The sequence below is a fragment of the Berghia stephanieae genome, chromosome 2 (assembly GCF_034508935.2).
Source record: "Berghia stephanieae isolate SIO BIC M18660-M18661 chromosome 2, UCSD_Bste_1.3, whole genome shotgun sequence".
NCBI lineage: Eukaryota > Metazoa > Mollusca > Gastropoda > Nudibranchia > Aeolidiidae > Berghia > Berghia stephanieae.
The window spans coordinates 34,176,878-34,198,077 of NC_088361.1; the positions used below are offsets into that span (position 1 = coordinate 34,176,878).

Genomic DNA, 21,200 nt, shown 5'->3' on the forward strand with positions numbered 1-21,200 from the left:
ATAAAATGAGTAAACAGTCTTTTCCAAGGACTCAACATTGCGTCACTCAGAGCGTAACTCGAACTCAGGTCCAGCCGTTTCGAAGGCTAGTGTCTTACCACTAGACCACAAAGCCGTTTCTCTCTTAGTCGATTGATATAAAAATTTATAGTTAAGATATCCTGGTCAAAATGAAAAAAAAAATGTTTTCGCGTAGAATGGCATAAAAGTAATATGGAATATAATGATATTACATTGATCAACTCATAATAAATTCTAAAAAGGCCAACGTTTGAAATTCAATATTTTCAGCAAAAAAAATCTCTTTTGCCAGCTGGTTCATTGGCGTTTGAAATTGTAATGTTTCCTTTGAGATACCCGGTATACCATATCGATAGCCATTTAAATACAAATGAAATCCTAGTCTACAATAATATTATTGAAAACCACCACCGATACCACCACCTATAAGGGAATGAGATTAGCGGAAGAGTAGCGTCCCTTGATTGGACGTCACCTCACAGAGAGAACGTCAAAATGGTTTTGCGCATCCGTCTCTCTCGTCCTCGCTTTCAGTGAAGTGTCTCATGCCGCTTTCACCGGAAGCGAGGACGAGAGACGCATGCACACTACCAATATGACGTTCTCTCTCTAATAACTTTTCCGCCGGTGACGTCCAATCAAGGGACGCTACTCGTCCGCTAATCTCATTCCCTATTAATTATTGCGATATAAACAGGGATATAAACAAATTGTATGTGAACTCCGTTGATGTGATATTTTTCTGTTTAAAGAAAAAAGCTTTTAAAACAGTGAATTCCGTTATAAGGACAACTAAGACGCAAACAGCATTACTCAAGGCTTGGTGTTTTTTACGAGTGTACGAAAATCACAATGAACGCCATTCATGTAAACTGCTTTGATGGCAGTCCCGTGTATTTCTGTCCTCGTAATTATCGTTTTATCACTAATCAAGGGACTGAATTAGACAACAAAACTCATTCAGTCAATACAGATAAAACCCTTTTAACTCACTTTCTCAAGAAAACTTCTTCTTTATGTATAAAATTCTTAGAGAACTAACTTTCCAAGTGTGATAATATCAAGAAATGAAGTGAGTAGAAAATTACCAGGAGACAATGGAGAATAAAGACTTTGGGGCGATTGGGATTCGAACTCACGACCCGACTGTTACGGCACTTCCGCCTGGCCACGAGAGTGACGCTCCACAATCGACCGTATCCACTTGACTGTTACGGTACCTCCGCCTGGCCACGAGAGGAAACCACGGCACTAACAGTCGGGAGGTGAGCTCGAATTCCCAACGCAGCAAAGTCTTTTTTTTTTTTTTTCTCTATCTGCCACTTTTTAAAAAAACTCAATTGATTTCTTGTTATTATCAACATTAAGTGCTTGCTCCACTCATTAGTATTTCCAAATGTGACCTACCGGCTCTAATCGGTATTGTGTCGGGTTGGTCCAGATTTCGAAAACTGAATTTAATGTGAAAATAGGAAAGGGGGGGGGGGGGGGGGGTAGGTAACTGAGTGGTTAAGCAAGGCATTAATGGATTATATAATTCCTTCATGGAATGCCTAGGCGATAGCATCGTGGGGCGTACTTTTCCTTTTTTAGAACAGATAATTCAATGACAAAACTTGAGACCGGACTGTTTTACAACACAACATTCATTCTTCTCAACAAGAACTTTTTTTTTTTTTTTTGCGAAATCCCAGGTTTCATACTTTTTATCAAGATGAGGGTAATTTAAATCGATCTATATTTGAAGGACAAGTTTTCTGGCCAAATTTCTAAATATGAGTTTTTCTGGAGTACGGCAGTAAACTGGTTAAATGGCATAATATACAAATTTGGTAGGGTCTAGCGGTAGGATCAGTCATGCTAGCCCTAACATTATTTTTTTCTATTTCTCCCTCATTACGCCATGCATTGCGGCTGACGCCTGTTATTCCAGTCTTCCCTTGGAATAGACCATTGAGACAGATTTCCTTGTGGGGATTCAAAAGGGAATTTTATTTTTTAATTCGTCTCTCTATCTCACTACCTTTCTCCTTACCACCCCCGCCCCCCACTTACACACACACACACACACACACACACACACACACACACACCTACCTATACACACATTTCTCCTCCTGTCTCAGAATTTCCTTCTTTTAATTTAGACCTCTCTATCACCCTCTCCCCTCTTTCTCTCATCTCCCCCCCCCCCCCCCCCTTTCTCTAGCTCTCTCGCTCCCTCTTTCTTCCTGTATTCTATTACTTTTCTCTGTCACCCTGTGACACATTCTTGCTAAAATGACACATTTTTTTTCTTGTAAGAATGCTAAAATAGTTCAATTTAAAAATCATTTTGACATTCTTAACAAATCAATAAAAGGAAATTCTCAATTCTGACATACTCTATAAAAACACGTTTTAAAAATGTTGTCCAGAAAGCTCGTCGTTCAAATATCGATCGATTAAAATGACCCCTCATCTTGTCAAAAACTCTCAAACCTGGGACTTCATGAATTACCTGGTTTGAGAGTTCTGACAAGATGAGGGTCATTTTATCGATCGATTTTTGAAAGAGTTTGTTTTCTTTGGCCAAAATTTTTTAAAACGTGTTTTCCACTGAATTGATTCTGTAATTGGAATGAAAATGACAGGCACCCCTTACGCCCCTTTCTATTCCCTTCATCTCTGTCTTTCCCACATACGCATGTTATCCATCTCACATTCTCTCTTTGTTTTCCACTTTACGCTCTCTCCTTCTCCCTTTCCTCCTCCAGTTGTTTAAACTTTACTCTCAAGGTCACAGCAATATGATAAAAGAGAGTTTTCTGAAATTTAGTGACTCCTCCCCCCTTACCCGCCCCCCCCCCCCCAAGAATATAAAACGTTTTTATATTATAAGCTAGAATACTTTCACTTCTCATACCAATCGATCAAAATCAACGCCTATTCGTGATTGGACCTGAGACCTGAGACATCAAAGGTAACTATGTCGAGGGTTCGAATCCTGCTCTGAGCAGCACATAGTTGAGTGCTTTGAAAATGCTTTTTACTCAATTCTCTCACCATACTAATGTGTAAAATGAGCACCTGCCGTTAACAGTATTGTCTCTGTCGAAAAGAATCCATTGTCATATCGCCTTACAGGGGCAATGTCTAGTCCTTCATGTTAAGTATTGCTGTTAGTTGGGGACCATTGTAAAACAGTTTTGAGCCCGTTTAGTGGAAATTCCGCTATTTAAATGCTCAAGTTTTTATAAATGAGTCAGATGAAAGAAAATCCCTATCTGAAGAACTATTTTAACTGAATACAAAATAGAAAAGATTCTAACCTGCAGAATGTATGATAGCATAATGATATTTTTTTTGTATGTATGATTTTAAGCAACCAGAAATTCTAACGATCTACCTTAGCGCAAAAGGTTATATTTTGTGAGACAGTCGTTTTCGTATTGTTTGTTTTGCAATGCATTAGAAATTACTTTCCATTTATTCCATGTCAATTCATTATCCCAATAATTGTGTATTTCATGATATAGAATTTATTATCAAAATGCACCCTTCCACGCGGTAATGTAAAATTCTGTCGCCTAGGCATACTAGGATTGAATATAAATAATCCATCAAAAACGTCTAATGTCAACATATAATAATAACATATTTAGAAATTTGATCGATTTAAATGACTATCGTCTGAGCAAAACTTTCAAACCTGGGACTTCCATGGGACTTTGCGAAGTCCCAGTTTTGAAAGTTTTTGCTAAGACGAGGGTCATTTAAATCGATCGATATTAATTTGAAGGACGAGGTTTCAGGCCAAATTTGTGTTTTTCAAGAGTACGACAGAACAGGCATCAGACATGTTGTCACTCAAGGGAAAAACAAGTGAAAATGCCGGAAGTGAGGATGGAATCCTGGAACGAACCCGGGATCTCCAGGTCAAAGTGCAATGCTTTAACCATTTAGTCACCTCGATGAAGAAGAACAGTGTAAAATGCTCATCACAACTCAAACATCTCGTGTCTAAGATCACAAAGCAACGGAAGAAGACGGTTTCTTTCAACATACACACACACACACACATACACACACACACAGACATGAGTACACATGCGTACACATCCAAACACACGCATCAAACATAAACACACACTCACCCACCAATACACACACACACACACGCGCGCGCACGCACACACGTACACACCATATCCATTTGTCATCTTATATTGAGCAAAACATGTAATATTATTATAACACACAATTAACTGCCAATCCAGGTATTAAACATGAGTGAAAATATCCAAGAAGATCCTTTTGCCCGAACAGACAAAACAAGCTAAACCGTTTTGGCCAGAAAAATTTACTTCATGTATCGATCATTTCATTTAAGCCCCACCTATTAAACAAAATGATCAGACCTGACGCTTCTCTGAAGTCTTATTATTGAAGTACAAGGCTTGCGACTCTTTAACAAGGAGTTGCTCATGTTAGACGATCGGATATCAAAAGCAACGTTTTCTGGACAAAACGATAAAAATGAGCTTAATCAAAATGGATGCTATTTGGTTTGTACGCCAGACATCAATGAAATATTGACATTTATTCCAATTCGAATCCTCCAACCAAAATTCATTCTAAATCCAGAAAGTCTCAAGAATATAAAATCCGGCCCGGACGAACATTAATTCAACCACTCTAATATCCTATCACACAATCCTCATTGAGTTTTGTGTCCGACACACTTTTGCATACCCATTTTTTTGCATGCTGATTGAGCAAGCTAATACTTGACTAAATGAATGAATGAGCCGAGCTAGTTAGTGTTAAAACGTTGTTTACATTTTATAATACTCAAAAAGAATGGAAGGAAAAACAGTTTTGAACTTCACCATTTGTGATGTGTTTCTGGGTAAAATTTCCACACCGACCACCTGCACAATCCGTATCACTACCATCGTCTCTAGAGGCAGCTCCACCAACTGTGGCACTGATAGGGGTTTCACCACCATGTTTGATATTGGGCGATAAAAGATTTTGATGCCTCTGATGTTTATTTCCACAGTAAGTATCTGGAAACAATCCTTTCGGTTCATAACTGTCATGCCTTCTCCTCCTCCCAACAAGGCGAAGATCGATTTTTTGTTCTCGAACTTGGAAGTGACAACTATCACAGGTACAGGAGTGATGAAGAAGCCTTTTCCGTGATTCCCGTGAGACAGAGAGACTAGTAGGTGTGCCGACCGGAGTGTCTGATGGCCGGTTTGGCTGGGAGATGAGGAGTCTTGGCGATGTACCTCTCCATGCGTTTCTTCTCCAAGAGCTGGGGAAAAGATTGGAATATTGGATTAGTCAGCACTTTTGAATGGAATGGCTGGATAGAGGTACAAAAATGTCAGGATGTGATTACTGCTGGGATTTAAATTTCTCCCTTTTTTTACTTATCCTTCGACTCATGTCACCCAAAATCTGGCTCTTGTGGATTGAAATGAATGAGAATTCTTACTTAGCGCATTTTTTACCAAGTGAATACAGAGCTCTTTGCAAGGGGCCCCAAGTCAACAGCAACATTGATATGTAGGACGAGACATGTTTTCTCTATGGCGGTATCATAGTTTTTAAAGAAAGAGACAGAGCGCTGTTAGTGGCAAAGAACTCAGTTTGCACCAAAGCATGGTCAGAAAATATGGGTAAAAAGTCTTTTCCAAGGATATAATATAACGCAGCCTAAAATGGAGCTCGAGCATCACCAGTCGTATCTTACACGAAACCACAAAGACATGGAAATAAAAAGTTTTAGGTCATCACCGACATCAATTCATTTTTTCAGGTCTGATAATATAAATTGTAATGGTCCCATTCTTGACAAAAAAAAAAATACTCTCAAACCAACGCAAAATGCTGCACATTACAACAATGTTAAATAAAACCCATAATTGCGTTCGATTATCAGACCTGCCAATATGTGCACGTAGGTCATTATCATTTCAGACCGACGTGTACACATTTGCAGATCTGATATCGCGAATCGTTATGTTCTTATTGTTGAAATGGAAAACTACTCTTATATCAACGCAAAATATTATATAATACAACAATGTTAAATCAAAGCCACAACTGCTTTCGGTTAGGTTACCAGGTTAAAATATGAACTGACGTCATCAATGACCCCATGATACATTATTTTGTTGTTTACATGATAATCGCAATGGTGATTAAGTAATATTTAATTTGATATTTGCGTCATGGATATTGCGTCAGATATTAAATAAGAAATGTGGACACAAAAGTAAGAATTGGATGAACACGTGACTGGGTCAATAATCTGGTGTTGTGCCGGATTGACCAGACGCCGGAAATTAAATTCAAAGTGTTCAAGAGAACAATGAAATCATTTGAGTAGGTTCTTGCAGCCCACAATACTACGTTCATTCTCCTCTACCACTGCTATAATAACACTACTTAAATCTGTATTTTCTTTATAAAGATTAGAAAAATTATTTATCAAACAATGTAATACAAAGCAAAGAAACATCCACGAAAAAAAAGACAAAACAACAAAACAAGCCAACCCAATCACATGTAATTGTGAAAATTTGTGAAAAAAGTGTAATATCGCCTAACAGGCGACATGTTTCGTCTTACATGTTAAGTGTTGCTGTTGGCCGGGACCCCTTGTAAAGCGCTTTGAGCACGTTTAGTTGATATTGCGCTATATAAACGCTCAATTTAAAAAAAATTATGTAGGTGCGGCTATGGTGGTATGACACTCGCTTTCGGATAAGAAGGTCCTGGGTTCGAGCCTCGCTCGGCGCATAGTTGAGTCCTTGGAAAATGCTCTTTACTCACATTCTCTTACCGTACTCAAGTGTAAAATGAGTACCTGGCTATTAACAGTGTTGTCTCTGACGGAAAAAATGTAATATCGCCTAGCAGGCGTTATGTCTCGTTCTACATGTTACGAGTTGCTGTTGTGTAAATATATTTTCTTAACTTTTATTTATTATTGTAATTCACGTTGTCAAATTAATTTTATTATTTATATTAGTATATTTATGTATTTGTTTATGAATAAATAAATTTATTTAATTCGCTTGAAATAGATAATAATAAGAGGATGATGAATAAAATTATCTTTATCTTATTTCACCGTTTTAACTTTAGCCAGATAACTGGAAAACCATGTATATAAAGGTTTGAGAATGTTTGCCATGATTAGGATAATTTAAATCGGTCGATAATTGAAGAACGAGTTTTCTTGGCAATTTCTAAATACATGGTTTTCCACAGTACGACAGTAAACTGGTGAAATCATACATTGTTACATGGTTTTCCATAGTACGGGCTAAGTGGATAAATCATGCATTGTTACATGGTTTTCCAGAGTACAGGTTAAGTGGATAAATCATGCATTGTTACATGGTTTTCCAGAGTACAGGTTAAGTGGATAAATCATGCATTGTTACATGGTTTCCAGAGTACGGGCTAAGTGGATAAATCATGCATTGTTACATGGTTTCCAGAGTACGGGCTAAGTGGATAAATCATGCATTGTTACATGGTTTTCCAGAGTACGACCGACCATTTACTGGTTAAATCATACATTGTTAGTGTCCTATTCACCCCGAGGAAACAGCAGATTGAATGAAGACCAGGACACAATTTGAAAATTAAATGTTTCAAAACAAAAATAAGTCAGTGAAAATGAGCAAAACGGTGAGTAAAAGAGCGAGTGAGTGATTGAGTGAATTATTGATTGATTGAATGATTGATCGAGTTAGCGAGTGCGTGAGTGAGTGAGTGAATGAGTGAGTGAGTGACTGATTAATTGATTGATCAATCGATTGATTGATTGAGTTAACGAATGAGTGAGTGAATGAGTGAGTATAGTAACAAGGAAAAGCAGCATATTATAACAGATTGCAATATACATGGAAAATGAAATGAAATCAATTTCGTATAAAGCATTCCAATGCACTATAGAGATATCAATAGATCTAAGTGTAATACTACTACTATTAGCAGGTCTCATAACAATCCTGAATTATGGGCTTGATTTAACATTGTTGTAGTGGGCAATATTTATCGTTGGGGAGAGAGTATCTCTACTACAATAATGAGCCCACAACAAATCGGGTTGTCAGACCTGCAAATGAGTGCGTGTCTTAAGAGATCCATGCTAAATGAGATTTTAAAAAAAAAAAGAAGAAAAAAAAACAAAAAAGAAAAAAAGAAAAAAAAGATAAGGAAACCTGACCGTCTGGAGATCAGTATTTAATATCCTCTCTTCAAATGTTGACAGTTTCATCGGCAGTCTATTTTCTCAAAAGTGACCAATCGTTTCACATATGATGTCCTGTTATGACGGAGTGAACCTAACGCTCAGAATAGTACTTTAACTCATTCAACCCTAACACCGACTATATCAGTAGTTTATCCTGGTTACTTTTACCCCATCCCTATTTATTACATTTTTCTGAGACAAATTATAGGCGCAGTATCAAAGCTAATGTTTTTAATTTTTGTATGTTAATGGTCGTTGAATAAAACTATCTAGGCACATGCTCATTTTTAATACATTTTTTTTCCATTTTGAAAAGTAGCAAAACTCTCTAGGATTGAGTGAGTTAAGATTATCCGATAAAGGCAAATACGGCAAATGCAAATAATATAAACGTAGTCAATTAGGCACGCGAGTCATGTTCCATCCTCCAGAGCCATTAGCTCCACGGAGCAGGAGTTTGTCCCGGAATTTGCAATTGAAATGGACAATAGCAATTGCTTGCTACTCTTTGGATAGTCTATAGTACAAACACATTTTCCACCAGATCTACCCGATCACTGCTGGGTGGACGGGGGGAAGAGGGAGGGGGTCATAAAATAAACATACGCACATATACCGTATATATATATATATATATATATATATATATATATATATATATATATATATATATATATATATATCTATATATCTATATTATATGTGTGTGTCTTTGAGAGCGAGAGAGAGAGAGAGAGAGAGAGAGAGAGAGAGAGAGAGAGAGAGAGAGAGAGAGAGAGAGAGAGAGAGAGAGAGAGAGAGAGAATTTGAATAATAAAAATTGAAATTATATTCTGTAAAGTTTTTAATGAAAATCTTAAAAAAATATCCTTCCCAATTCTAGCGACACGGTCAATAAAGCTAAGCTACACAGCCAACTTAGCACATTATTTACACGCAAACGATTTTCTAATCGAATGGAATTTTATTTTTCCCGGCAACACGCTATAAGATGTCTATATGAAAAAAGATGGAATTTGTCACATCAAAAAAAAAAGTCACAATAACGATTGACGAACGAAAACCCATTTTACGCGGTGGCTTTCATAAATAATATAGTTTATAATCACCATCATCATCATCATCATCATCATCATCATCATCATCATCATCATCTCATCATCATCATCATCATCATCATCATCATCATCATCATCATCATCATCATCAGCATCATCATTATCATCATCATCATGATTATCCTCCTCCTCCTTCTCCTCCTCCTCCTCACCATCATCATCATCATCATCATCATCACCATCATCCTCTTCTTCCTCCTCCTCCTCCTCCTCTTCGTCATCATCAACATTCTTCTTCATCTTCTTCTTCTTCTTCTTCTTCTTCTTCTTCTTCTTCTTCTTCTTCTTCTTCTTCTTCTTCTTTTTTCTTCTTCTTCTTCTTCTCTTCTTCTTCTTTCTTCTCTTCTTCTTCTTCTTCTTCTTCTTCTTCTTCTTCTTCTTCTTCTTCTTCTTCTCTTCTTCTTCTTCTTCTTCTTTCTTCTTTCTTTTCTTCTTCTTTCTTCTTCTTCTTCTTCTTCTTCTTCTTCTTCTTCTTCTTCTTCTTCTTTTTCTTCTTCTTCTTCTTCTTCTTCTTCTTCTTCTTCTTCTTCTTTCTTCTTCTTTTTTCTTCTTTCTTTTATTTTTTTATTATTATTATTATTTTATTATTATTATTATTATTATTATTATTATTATTATTATTTTTATTATTATTATATTATTATTATTATTATTATTATTATTATTATTATTATATATAATCATATTATCATCATCATTTATATCATCATCATCATCATCACATCATCATAATCATCATCATCATCATCATCATCATCATCATCATCATCATCATCATCATCATCATCATATTCTTCTTCTTCTTATTATTATTATCATTATTATTATTACTATTATCATTAGTACCATAGCATACTCATCATTAGCAGCAGCATCATTAATAATGGTCATATTAGTAATAATAATAGTAGCAGTAGCAGTAAAAGCGTCAAACCATATACAAACTGAGAGGGTATTCTAGCAACACGTGATTTCTTTGAATGTGAAAATCAATAATCGATAATTGATAAAGAAGTACCTGCTGTATGTTATGATTATCATTAGATGCCAGTTCCAGACTGGTCATGATGGGACGTTTGTGGCGAGGGTCCTTCTCACACTGTCCACAGTTGGGAAGTTAGAGAAAAAAAATCGTGAAAGCTTAAATACGACACTAAGAATCTGTCAAAAAATTTCTATGTTGAAGTTCATATCAATATAATATGTATTGATGTTGTGCATTTAAGGACAACTATCAAAACATCCGCAAGCCAGATATATAGATAGAATGCGCTTGGCTAAGAAGCTCACAACATTGTCATCCGGAAGTTTAACGGACCAACACACAAAACTATATGTAACTTTGAACGTTTATAGTCTGGTTAATAACGTTAAGTGAGAATTACTCATAATCCCGGACGGCAAAAAGAAATAACAAAGACCCGAGTGACGTCAACTTCATATTATCTATAACGTACCTACACACAAAAACGATGTGTAACTTTGAACGTTTACACCGATCGATAAAATTTAGTGAGAACTTCTCACAAAAATGGCTGTCTAAAACAATTACAAAAAGCTGAGTGACGCCAACTTCGTTCCTTCTATATGCACAGTAGAGGGATATATCAGACTTAAAATGTTATAGACGTAGGAAAAACAGGAGACGATTCAGCTATCTCCAACATAATCTTTTTATTTTGTATCCTTCTCCACTATCTATTGTCATCACTGGTCATGGGCTGTGCTATCATCTTTATGGAGATGATACGCAACTTTAAGCTTCTGAAAAAAACCCACCTAAAAATCTCGAAAATGTTGTGAAACGTGTGGAAGAATGTGTGACGGATGTAAAGGAGAGGATGGATGCAAACAAGTTGAAGATGAATGAGTCAAAAACAGAAGTGATGATTGTGGGAAATAGAGGGCAGTTGAAGGTGAATGATGGTCTTGAGGTGTTGATTGGGGGTGAAAAGATAAAAGTTTCAATTACTGTGTAAAATGTGGGTGTCTATTTTGATTCAGAAATAAGTGTGTCAGCTCACATTTCTGCTCTCAGTAAATCTGTATACTTTCAATTGAAGAAAATCAGTTCGATCCGTCAATATATTATTACATCTGGAACATGTAAAACATTAGTTGTCTCCCTCATTTTTTCGAAATTAGATTATCCTAATTCTCTGCTTGTCCAGGAAGGTTAGTTTTTGGCAAACGCAAGTTTAATCATGCAACTCCTTTGTTGGCCTTTCTCGACTGGTTGTCCATTGAAAAGCGCACATATTATATTACAAAGCAGTGAGTCTTGTTTATAAATGTTTGGCTGTCTATTTATCTGTCTATCTCACAGATCACGTGGTCATGTGCAAATTTGAAAATTACACTTTAAGATCAAACGAAAATTTCGGAAAAAAGATCAAGAACAAAATTTGGTGATAGATCGTTTGATTGTTTCGGCTCAAAATCTGGAATGAACCATCACGTGGTCTGAGGGAGTGCACGTCTTTGCATGCCTTTATAAAGAATCTCAAGACATATCTTTATTGTATTTGCTTTTATTGACGCTATGAACCCTTAATTTGGCTATGAATTCATTGTATTGTATGGTCTATTGTATGATTCTTTTCTTTTGTTTTGTTTTGTTTTGTTTTTTGTTGTTGATAATTTACATTGTAAAGTGCCCAGAGCTTGTGTTTTATACGAGAATGAGCGCCGTATAAAAGTGTATTCTATACATAATATACAACAATCGACTTTCACTTCCACTTCCTGATGAGAGCTAACGCTTGAAACAATATTGTAGAAGTTGATCATAATTATACTTGAAATGGTATATATATATATATATATATATATATATATATATATATATATATATAATATATATATATATATATATATATATATATAGAGAGAGAGAGAGAGAGAGAGAGAGAGAGAGGCAGAGAGACAGAGAGAGGTAGACAGAGAGTGTGCGTGCGTGTGTGTGTGTGTGTGTGTGTGTGTGTGTGTGTGAGAGAGAGAGACGGAATGAGAGAACATGATTTTTAAGACGCTGTCTTCTCTCTCTCTCCCAGAAAGGCGGAGGGTGTCGTGTCAATTTGAACTTGGGCTTGGCACTGACCCCGCGACTTTTTATTCTCTGTTTTCATCCGGCATTTCTCCATACTTGCACAACTAAGATTCATAATTTTCATTTCGGGAGACCGCCCATGTTTTTTCAATTTTCTCCTTTTAATTAATTGGAAAGCATGGGTTTGACATTTCCACAAGGCATTTAATCCATTTCATTGCTAGCCTTATTCTTCCCGTAATCGTGCATATGATTTGTCCTTTTTTCTCTCGATAATGCTCTATTTCGAAATTTATAATTTTTAGTCATGTAATGATCTTATGCAGAAAAGTACAAGGGACGTTGATCTTTTGTGAAATTGATATTTCCAAAGTTCAAGGAAAGTTTGTTATTTTGTGAGTTGGTCGGACTAAAGAAAATGTAATAATAAGTGAATGTACAATTGTTATCTGTTTCTTTTAAACTGCTGATCAAAAGCTAACATGAGCTTTTTCAGAGAAATTTATTTCATTTATTTTGATAACATGTCAACAAGAAATACATGTTGAATTGAATTTCAAATGAGTTGATTTAGATCTTCTGTGTCACTGTCGTGTAAATGCACAGTCTTGGACTAACAACACAACTTATTAAATCTCGGCGGTTATGATCATAGCAAAGAAATGAGCATAGCGTTTTCCTTGTTCTATGTATCGGAGGTGGAGATGGCTTGGGCATGTTGCCAGAATGGACGGCTGATAGCAAAAGACGGAGAAGCAAGCTCAAAGAAACCTGGAGTAGACCTATGAAAAACGATATTCAAGAGGTTGGCCTAACCTGGAACAACATTGGTGTCCCTGCAGCCAACTTACAGAAATGGAAGTATTTAGTAGACGCCGTATGCGCCCCATGGCTGGATGAGGAATAAGTATACAATCTATCTGAGATAGCAGCGGCTTCTAATGGTGCTCACACTATTATGTTATGATGATCGACCCAATCAGCCCGGAAGCTTCGTCACAACACACCGTTCAGCTTGAGATGGCAGCAACCTCGTATGGTTGCACAGGGTTGGATCTTCATTAGTCACACACCGGGACGAGCAGCTCATGTGGCTCGTTGGCTCGATACCCGGGATGGTCTCGTGACGGTCAACCGGGATTTACACCTTTGCCCTCCGTGTGCCTCAAGCCCCATCACCAGCGACAAGGTAGAAGATCCACGAGGGGGACCTGAGATGGCAGCAGCTTCTTATGGTTCACACTATTATGTTATGACGATCGACCCAATCAGCAAAGTCCGGTCCGCATTCGTGCACCGTCGCGAACCCGCCTGGTAGCATCGTCACAACACACCTTTCGACTAGATGCTCTGCCGTTTCGGGTTCTTGTCCACAGCGTGGACATAAAGGACAGGAAGTTAGACCCCACTGATGTAACGCACCGGCCGTTAGGCAGCTCCTCGACCGAAGCCGATTCGCAGCTACCCAGTGTCTCCTCTTACTGGTATCAAAGCCTGGCAACTTCTCACCAAGCTTAGAGGAGTGTAGGTCCCCGCCCCCACGAGGGTTTGAATTCGTCCAAACCGACTTCCATCTCGTATGTGCAGCTCTGTCCGTAGTCAGGGATTCTGCGTACAAGGGTTGCCGGGACTTATTTCGGCTCGAAACGGGGGCACCGTTCATTATGCGCATGAGAGGGGTATCCCCATTCCCTCTCTCTTTGATCTTTCTCAGCCAGTTTCCCGTAATGGTCTCCCTCCGGACATCGGGGGGCTGGATCGCTGCCATTATCGGGCCCCATTCTCTAGGGTTGTTGCTAGCGTTCCCGACACTATGTGCATCGACTTGCGAAGTTTTACATCCACCTTCTCAACGTTTCTGCTTCTACCCCACACTGGAGCGCAATACTCCGCGGTGGAATAGCATAGTGCCAGGGCGGATGTTCTCAGGAGCGCTTGGCTAGCGCCCCAAGTCGATCCCGCCAGCTTCCTCAGAAGACTGTTCCGTTTTTCTATCTTCCGGGCAACCCCTTCGAGATGGACCCGATAGGTAAGGCTGAGATCCAACGTCACCCCTAAATATTTTGGACGCGGCTCATATGGGAGTGGCTGGTCCCCGACTAGGACATTCAGTTTACGGGTGTGCCAACCACTGCATAAGTGAAATGCAGTGGCCACGGTTTTTGAAGTGTTCATCTTCAGGTACCACTTGTCAAAGTAGGATTTGAGTCTGGTGACGTCCTCGCTGAGTACGCTCTCGAGACGGGTCCACACTTTACTCTGAGTAACGAGTGCCCAGTGGTCTGCGTATCCCAGCCTCAGGGAGGAAGTGTTCGGCATATCGCTAATGTAAACGTTAAACAACATTGGCGCAAGTACCGACCCCTGAGGGACCCCATTCTTCAATTTCCTTACTTTGCTCGTGACGTCTCCCAGCGCGACGTGGAATTGCCTTTCCCCTAAGATCGAAGAGAACAACTTCAAGGTCTTTTTGCACCTTATGATTTTTGCAAGTTTGAGCATTAACCCATCGCACCAGACCGTATCGTACGCCGCTGATAGGTCTATAAACACAGCACCTGTTTGCTGTTTTCTCTCGAACCCGTGCTCAATATGCTCTGTAAGGGCAATGACCTGCTCCGTGGTGCACCTCCCTTCCCTGAAGCCTGCCTGCTCAGGTGGCAGGGCAGCGTCTAGGACCGGCCCCCATCGGTTTAATAGAACACGCTCCAACAATTTGTAAAGACAGCTCAGCAGCGATATGGGTCTGTAACTGTCTGCCTCCTTCGCCGGCTTCCCTGGCTTCAGGATGGCAACTATCTTCGCGTGCTTCCACACTTGTGGAAGCTTTCCTTTTGCAAGGACGTCAGACATTGCCTCTGCTAGCCAGGCCCGTGCCCTGGGGCCCAGATGCGTCACCATATCGGGATATACACCATCTATCCCTGCTGCTTTGCCGTTCTTTACTTCGCTGATGGCTGCACCCACTTCTCGGGACTGAACGGGGCCGTCCAGTCCGACTCCTCCGCAGGTAGCGAGTCCAAAATCGTACGGTACGCCTTGCGGACACCGCGCTCAAAAGCCTGATTAGGGACCCGCTTACTACGGTTCTTAATATTCTTGGCAATTGTGTCTGCCTCGCATTCCGGTGCAGCCTTCGCGAAATCCCGATCTGGGTCCAATTTCTTTATCAAACGCCAAACGTGGCGGCTGGAGTGTGTAAAGTCGAGACTTTCCACGGTCTCCTGCCACCGTTGCTTCCTTCCCTCTGCCAGAGACTGAAGTAGTCTATCGGCTGTGTCCTGGGACTGGGTCTGCTGGTACTCTCGGTACAGCTCTTCCGACTCTGCTGTCCAGCAAGGGGTGTAGAATTTCCGTTTGCCCTGTGGAATAGAGCGTTGAGCGCTCTTAACCAGTAGCCTACTAAATCTGGTTATATTCTTGGACTTGGGAGGGCAGACCTGCTCGATATAGGAACTGAATTCCTCCCAGTCAGCCTTCCTGAAATTCCATCTGCAAAGTGGGAGAGACTGCACCCTCGGTATTGTCACCCCAGCTGTGACAAGAACCGGCCTGTGCTGGCTATGCGGAAAGTCCCCGAGGACTGTCCGCTTCACCTGCAGCGGTTCACCGTTCGCGACTTTCGTTACGAGGGTGAGGTCTGGAGTATACTCCTTCTTATGGCGGGTACCCCGGAAGGTACCCTTGGCTGTAGGGTCGTACACTAGGTGTAGATCATTACAGTCCATCCATGAGCGGAGTTGTCTTCCTGCCTCGTTGCAGTCTTGGTAGCCCCATTCGTGATGGTGGCTATTAAAGTCTCCCAGACAGATGGAAGGATGGCTGACCACCGGTACCGGTGGTGTAGTCCAAGTCGCTCTAGGTGGTTTGTAGATATTATGCAAACACAGTCCACCTACTTCCACGGAAATTCGGTTCACCCCATTGCTGTCCGTTACGCTCTCAATGACCCTTACCTTCGATGGCTCTTTAGCGTAAACGCTAACCCCTCCTTTGAGCCTCGAGGTGTCCTCGCGTTGGACCACCGTATAGCCTGGGATCTGGAATCGGGAAGATTGCGCGCCTGAATAAATGTGGGTCTCCTGTAACAGGAGGATATCTACGAAATGAACGGCCAATAGCTTTGATAAAAGCTCATTTTTTGCCATACTCTGGCTCTCGACGTTCAGGGACAATATACGCGTCAGCTCGCCATGCCCGCCGTCGCATTTTCCGATCGGCAGGCCGCGAATCGATTGATACATGGGACGTTTGCTTTTTTCTCGGACGTGCCGACGACCCTGGCGACACAAACGCGGTATTATTTGGCTAGGCGGCAGACCGCTTCGCCATTGATGGGACTGATTGGGACTCGACATAAGGACAATAGTGTGGCGCCCGGGATAGGGCTGCTATTCGGGCACCGGGTTTGGATCAAATTTAGTCACACACCGGGGCGAGCAGCTCATGTGGCTCGTTGGCTTGATACCCGGGATGGTCTCGTGACGGTCGACCGGGATTTACACCTTTGCCCTCCCGTGTGCCTCAAGCCCCCTCACCAACTGCAAGGTAAAGATCCACGAGGGGGCCTGAGATGGCGACGTGACATTCGGAGGTCTCTATGACTTAATCTAAATATTGCACCAGCACCTGGTAACAATCTGGATGTCACGTTTTATGTACAATTTTCCATCATCAAGATATAGGAAAAATGTAAATTCTCACATCAAAGCAATAATTGTTTTTATTTAAAGAAAAAAACCTCAGAAAAGACAAAAAAAAATTGGAAAATCATTACTCATCATTTAAATGATTATATTGGTATCCCTTTTCCCAACTAGACGTCTATATATTTGCGTTAAACACTTCGGTAATAAACATTTTCAGCCTAAATTTAACACATATTTCATACATTATAATGTTATGAAACTGACAGCTTTGATCACAAATGGAAAACTGGAAATTAAATTATTTGAAGTTTAACCTTTTAAAGAGGGGCCTTGATTTTTGTCTGATTTTAAATCGTATTTATTTTGAAATGAGTTGATTTTGACCTTCAATTTCGCTGTTGAAAGCTGTTGCTGTTGCGCTTGGTGCATCATTGCAGCTCAGTCTTATAGTAGCCTTTCACTGCAGCTATATCGATAAATATACGTAGAAATTCTTGATTTGAAATAAGCAAAATTGTATTTTATGTGACTTATGAATTATGTATTGATGTTTCTGATGCCTTTTTCATGCTCTTATTCTTTTCATATTGGTTGAGGTCTAGCAGTGTTATGGCATTATGGGTAACAATGTCTTGTTATTCTTTAAAGCGCCTTGAGGTATCGACGAAAGGCGCTATAGAAATATACTTATTATTATTATTATTATTATTATTATTATTATTATTATTATTATTATTATTATTATTATTACTATTATTATTATTATTATTATTATTATTATTATTATTATTATTATTATTATTATTATTATTATTATTATTATATTACTATTATTATTATTATTATTATTATTATTATTATTATTATTATTATTATTATTATTATTATTATTATTATTATTATTATTATATTATTATATTCACAGAGGGATACGAGAGATGCGCTTGGTACATCATTGCAACTCGGTCTTATAGTAGCTTTTCACTGCAGCTATACAGATAAACATTCTTAGATATTTTTGGTTTGAAATAACTATTGTTCTACAATTTTCTTGTATAATCCCGACATCGCAGGTTTGAGAGTTTTTGCTAAACAGAAGGTCATTTAAATCAATCGATATTTAAAGGGCAAGTTGTTTGGCCAAACTTTTAAATACGATTTTTTAGAGTTCGGTATTTAGCTGGATAAATAGAGAAATATTGAATGTTATTGCTCTAAGTGCTTTGCAAGGAGTCGCAGCACAGCAGCAACACTGAACACACGTTGCGAGATCTGTAACATGTGACAAATACGTGCCATTTATTTTGGACAGAAACAACAATGTCAGTCAGGTACTTATTTTGCACTTGAGTAAGTTAGACAATGTGAGCAAAGAGTCTTTTCTAAAGGTTCGATTCTACGACACTTTCACCATCAGGATGCAAGCCAAGTGTCGTGTCGTTAGACGCAAAGTTCTCTCCCGTTTTTCTAACTTAGGCCGTTTCAACTACTTTGTTGAAAGTTGAAGAAATGTTTTGCAGAATAATTCCACGAAACGCATTGGAGAGAGAGAGAGAGAGAGAGAGAGAGAGAGAGAGAGAGAGAGAGAGAGAGAGAGAGAGAGAGAGAGAGAGAGAGAGAGAGAGAGAGAGAGAGGAGGTTAATGTTGTGATATTCATTTTTCCCAGTGGTTTGAAAGAAAAAAAAAGTCTGACCCTGAAAGGCTTAAAGACTAACAGCCTGCATTTCAAGGAGAAACATCAAAGTCTTGTGATTGACCCATATATATATATATATATATATATATATATATATATATATATATATATATATATATATATATATAAATAAACCCAATTTACATAAGGACCTCGATTGAAATTCTTTCTTTTTTTTTACCAGACGTCAAAACAGCTTTGCTTTCATACGCTTCGAATTGATTATTAGTTTCGTAACAGCATTACGCTGACAAAAACACATTTTTCAATTCGGGTCAAACATGTTTTGCTGCAATTATCTATGAATAAAAATAAAATGATATTCAAATTTTCAGAAATTCTAAGATCAAAGAAGTTTTGAACACATTTTGTAATTCTCAGTTAAAACTTTGACGAATTAAGTCGTTAATTTTTTTTGTAATTATTTGTTTGTTTAAAACAGCGAAAAGAAGTTTTATCGATGTACGACAGTATTTTGCATCTATTCACAAACATTTATTTTGGATTGGATTTTATATATAAATGGCATTCTGGAAATCAAAGGAGAATCGCCTTTATTTGTCAATTATTTATCAATATTTAGTAAAATGACCCTCTTGTCAAAAGATTCCAAACCTGAGACCCGGGCATTTGGCTTCTTTTATTTTCTGACAAGAAAATGCACATTTTAATAAATCTGTTCTTAAAGCATAAAAAATCTGGTCAAAATGAGAAATAGTGTTTTATTTGCAGTTTATGACAGAGATGGTTCGTACCAAACCAAGGACACCTTGGCAACTTATAATGGAAATCAGTATATTCCACCGTACAGAGAAGTATGTGTGTGTATGTGTGTATGTGTGTGTGTGTGTGTTTGTGTGTATGTGTGTGTTTGTGTGTATATGTTGTTGTTGTTGTTGCTGTTGTTCTTCTTTTTCTTCTTCTTCTTCTTCTTCTTCTTCTTCTTCTTCTTCTTCTTCTTCTTCTTCTTCTTCTTCTTCTTCTTCTTCTTCTTCTTCTTCCTTTTCTTCTTCTTCTACTATTACTTCTTCTCTATTTCCCCCACATGGAGGGTATCGGACCAGCCAGTGTTCGAGGGTGCGACTCTCACCCATCGCGAAAAAAAAAAAAGAGAAAAAGGGAGTGCGAAGAGAGAAAGAAAGAAGAAAAGAAAGAAGAAATGGAGAGATAGATAGATAGATAGATAGATAGAGAGAGACAGAGAGAGAGACAGAGTGAAAGAGAGAGAGAGATAGAGATAGATAGGCAAATGGATAGATAGAGAGACAGAGAAAGATAGATAGATAGATAGATAAATAGATAGATGGATGGATGGATGGATAGATTGATAGATAGATAGAGATAGAGATAGATAGATAGATAGATAAAGAGAGAGAGAGAGAGAGAGAGAGAGAGAGAGAGAGAGAGAGAAAGAGAGAACAATCAAATTAGTCAATTAAAAGCTGTCATCAATACAATCAATAGAAAAAAGCTTCATTGAATGGGAACGATCCATTTTCACCAGCTATTGCCACTCCATCATGTCACTGAAATATAAATGTGACCAGTGCCTTAAAATGCGGAACTAGTAAATCTAATAAAAGACTACGTTCTCTGTTGAATAGTTCTCCGAAAATGTGAGCACAATTTTCATATCAGACCCCCCCCCCCCCCCCCCCCCCCCCCAGTCTCCCTCTCTCAGTCCCTCAGTTTCATCAATGACCAATGAGTTAAAATGGAATCAATGAGTTTAAAAAAGTGGTCCTTCAGAGCCATTAGGCCCATGGAGCCGGAGTTTATCCTGGTTTCGTTAGCGTGTAACGGCCAATAACAATTGCTTGCACCCTTTGGATAGGACGCTAGTCAATAAGAGTGAAAGTAAATCGTTCCACAGAGTATGACAGGAGAGTGAACAATAACGTTACTTGGACTCCTGTATGGTGCGCTTGCGCAGGGTGGATCTTATACGTCATCGGTGCAGCTCACTGATAAAACATATTTTTTCCCCGCTTTGGCCAGAACAATTAAACGACTTATATTGACATTTTAAGATGAGTCCGAAACTTTTGATTCTAAACAAGTCCCTGTTGGAGGTCTTTTGAGAAGTTGAGAGTATCGTAATCCATCGATAAGAGAAGCAAACATTTTCAGGCAAAATTTAGAAAAAAATGTTTTGTCAGTGTGAGGCACATTTGATCAAAAGTCACACGGTTTATATTTCCCAATTTTAAGACCAAAACTATCTATGTCCTAAATTAGGTGGCGAAGAGGTCACGAAATCTCTTCCCATTGAGTTTGATCTTGTGTTGTGCAGTAAATAAATAACTAAATGAGTAAATAAACTACTAAATTTTTATCTGTCGAAAATGCAAGCGACATGGATTGAAATTGCTGACCCTATCAAAACATGACATAGAAGTTGGA

General features: G+C 38.8%; 1 protein-coding gene across 1 annotated transcript in view; it reads right to left on the bottom strand.

The window, feature by feature from the left end:
• Positions 1–2,010: 2,010 nt before the first annotated feature.
• Positions 2,011–21,200, bottom strand: part of LOC144964767 (gonadotropin-releasing hormone receptor-like) — a 147,512-nt gene continuing 128,322 nt past the window's right edge. The window contains exon 6 of the mRNA XM_078899365.1: positions 2,011–5,323. Within this exon, the coding sequence (XP_078755491.1) occupies positions 4,855–5,323 (469 nt within the window). The 3' untranslated portion in view covers positions 2,011–4,854. The remainder of the gene's footprint in view (positions 5,324–21,200) is intronic.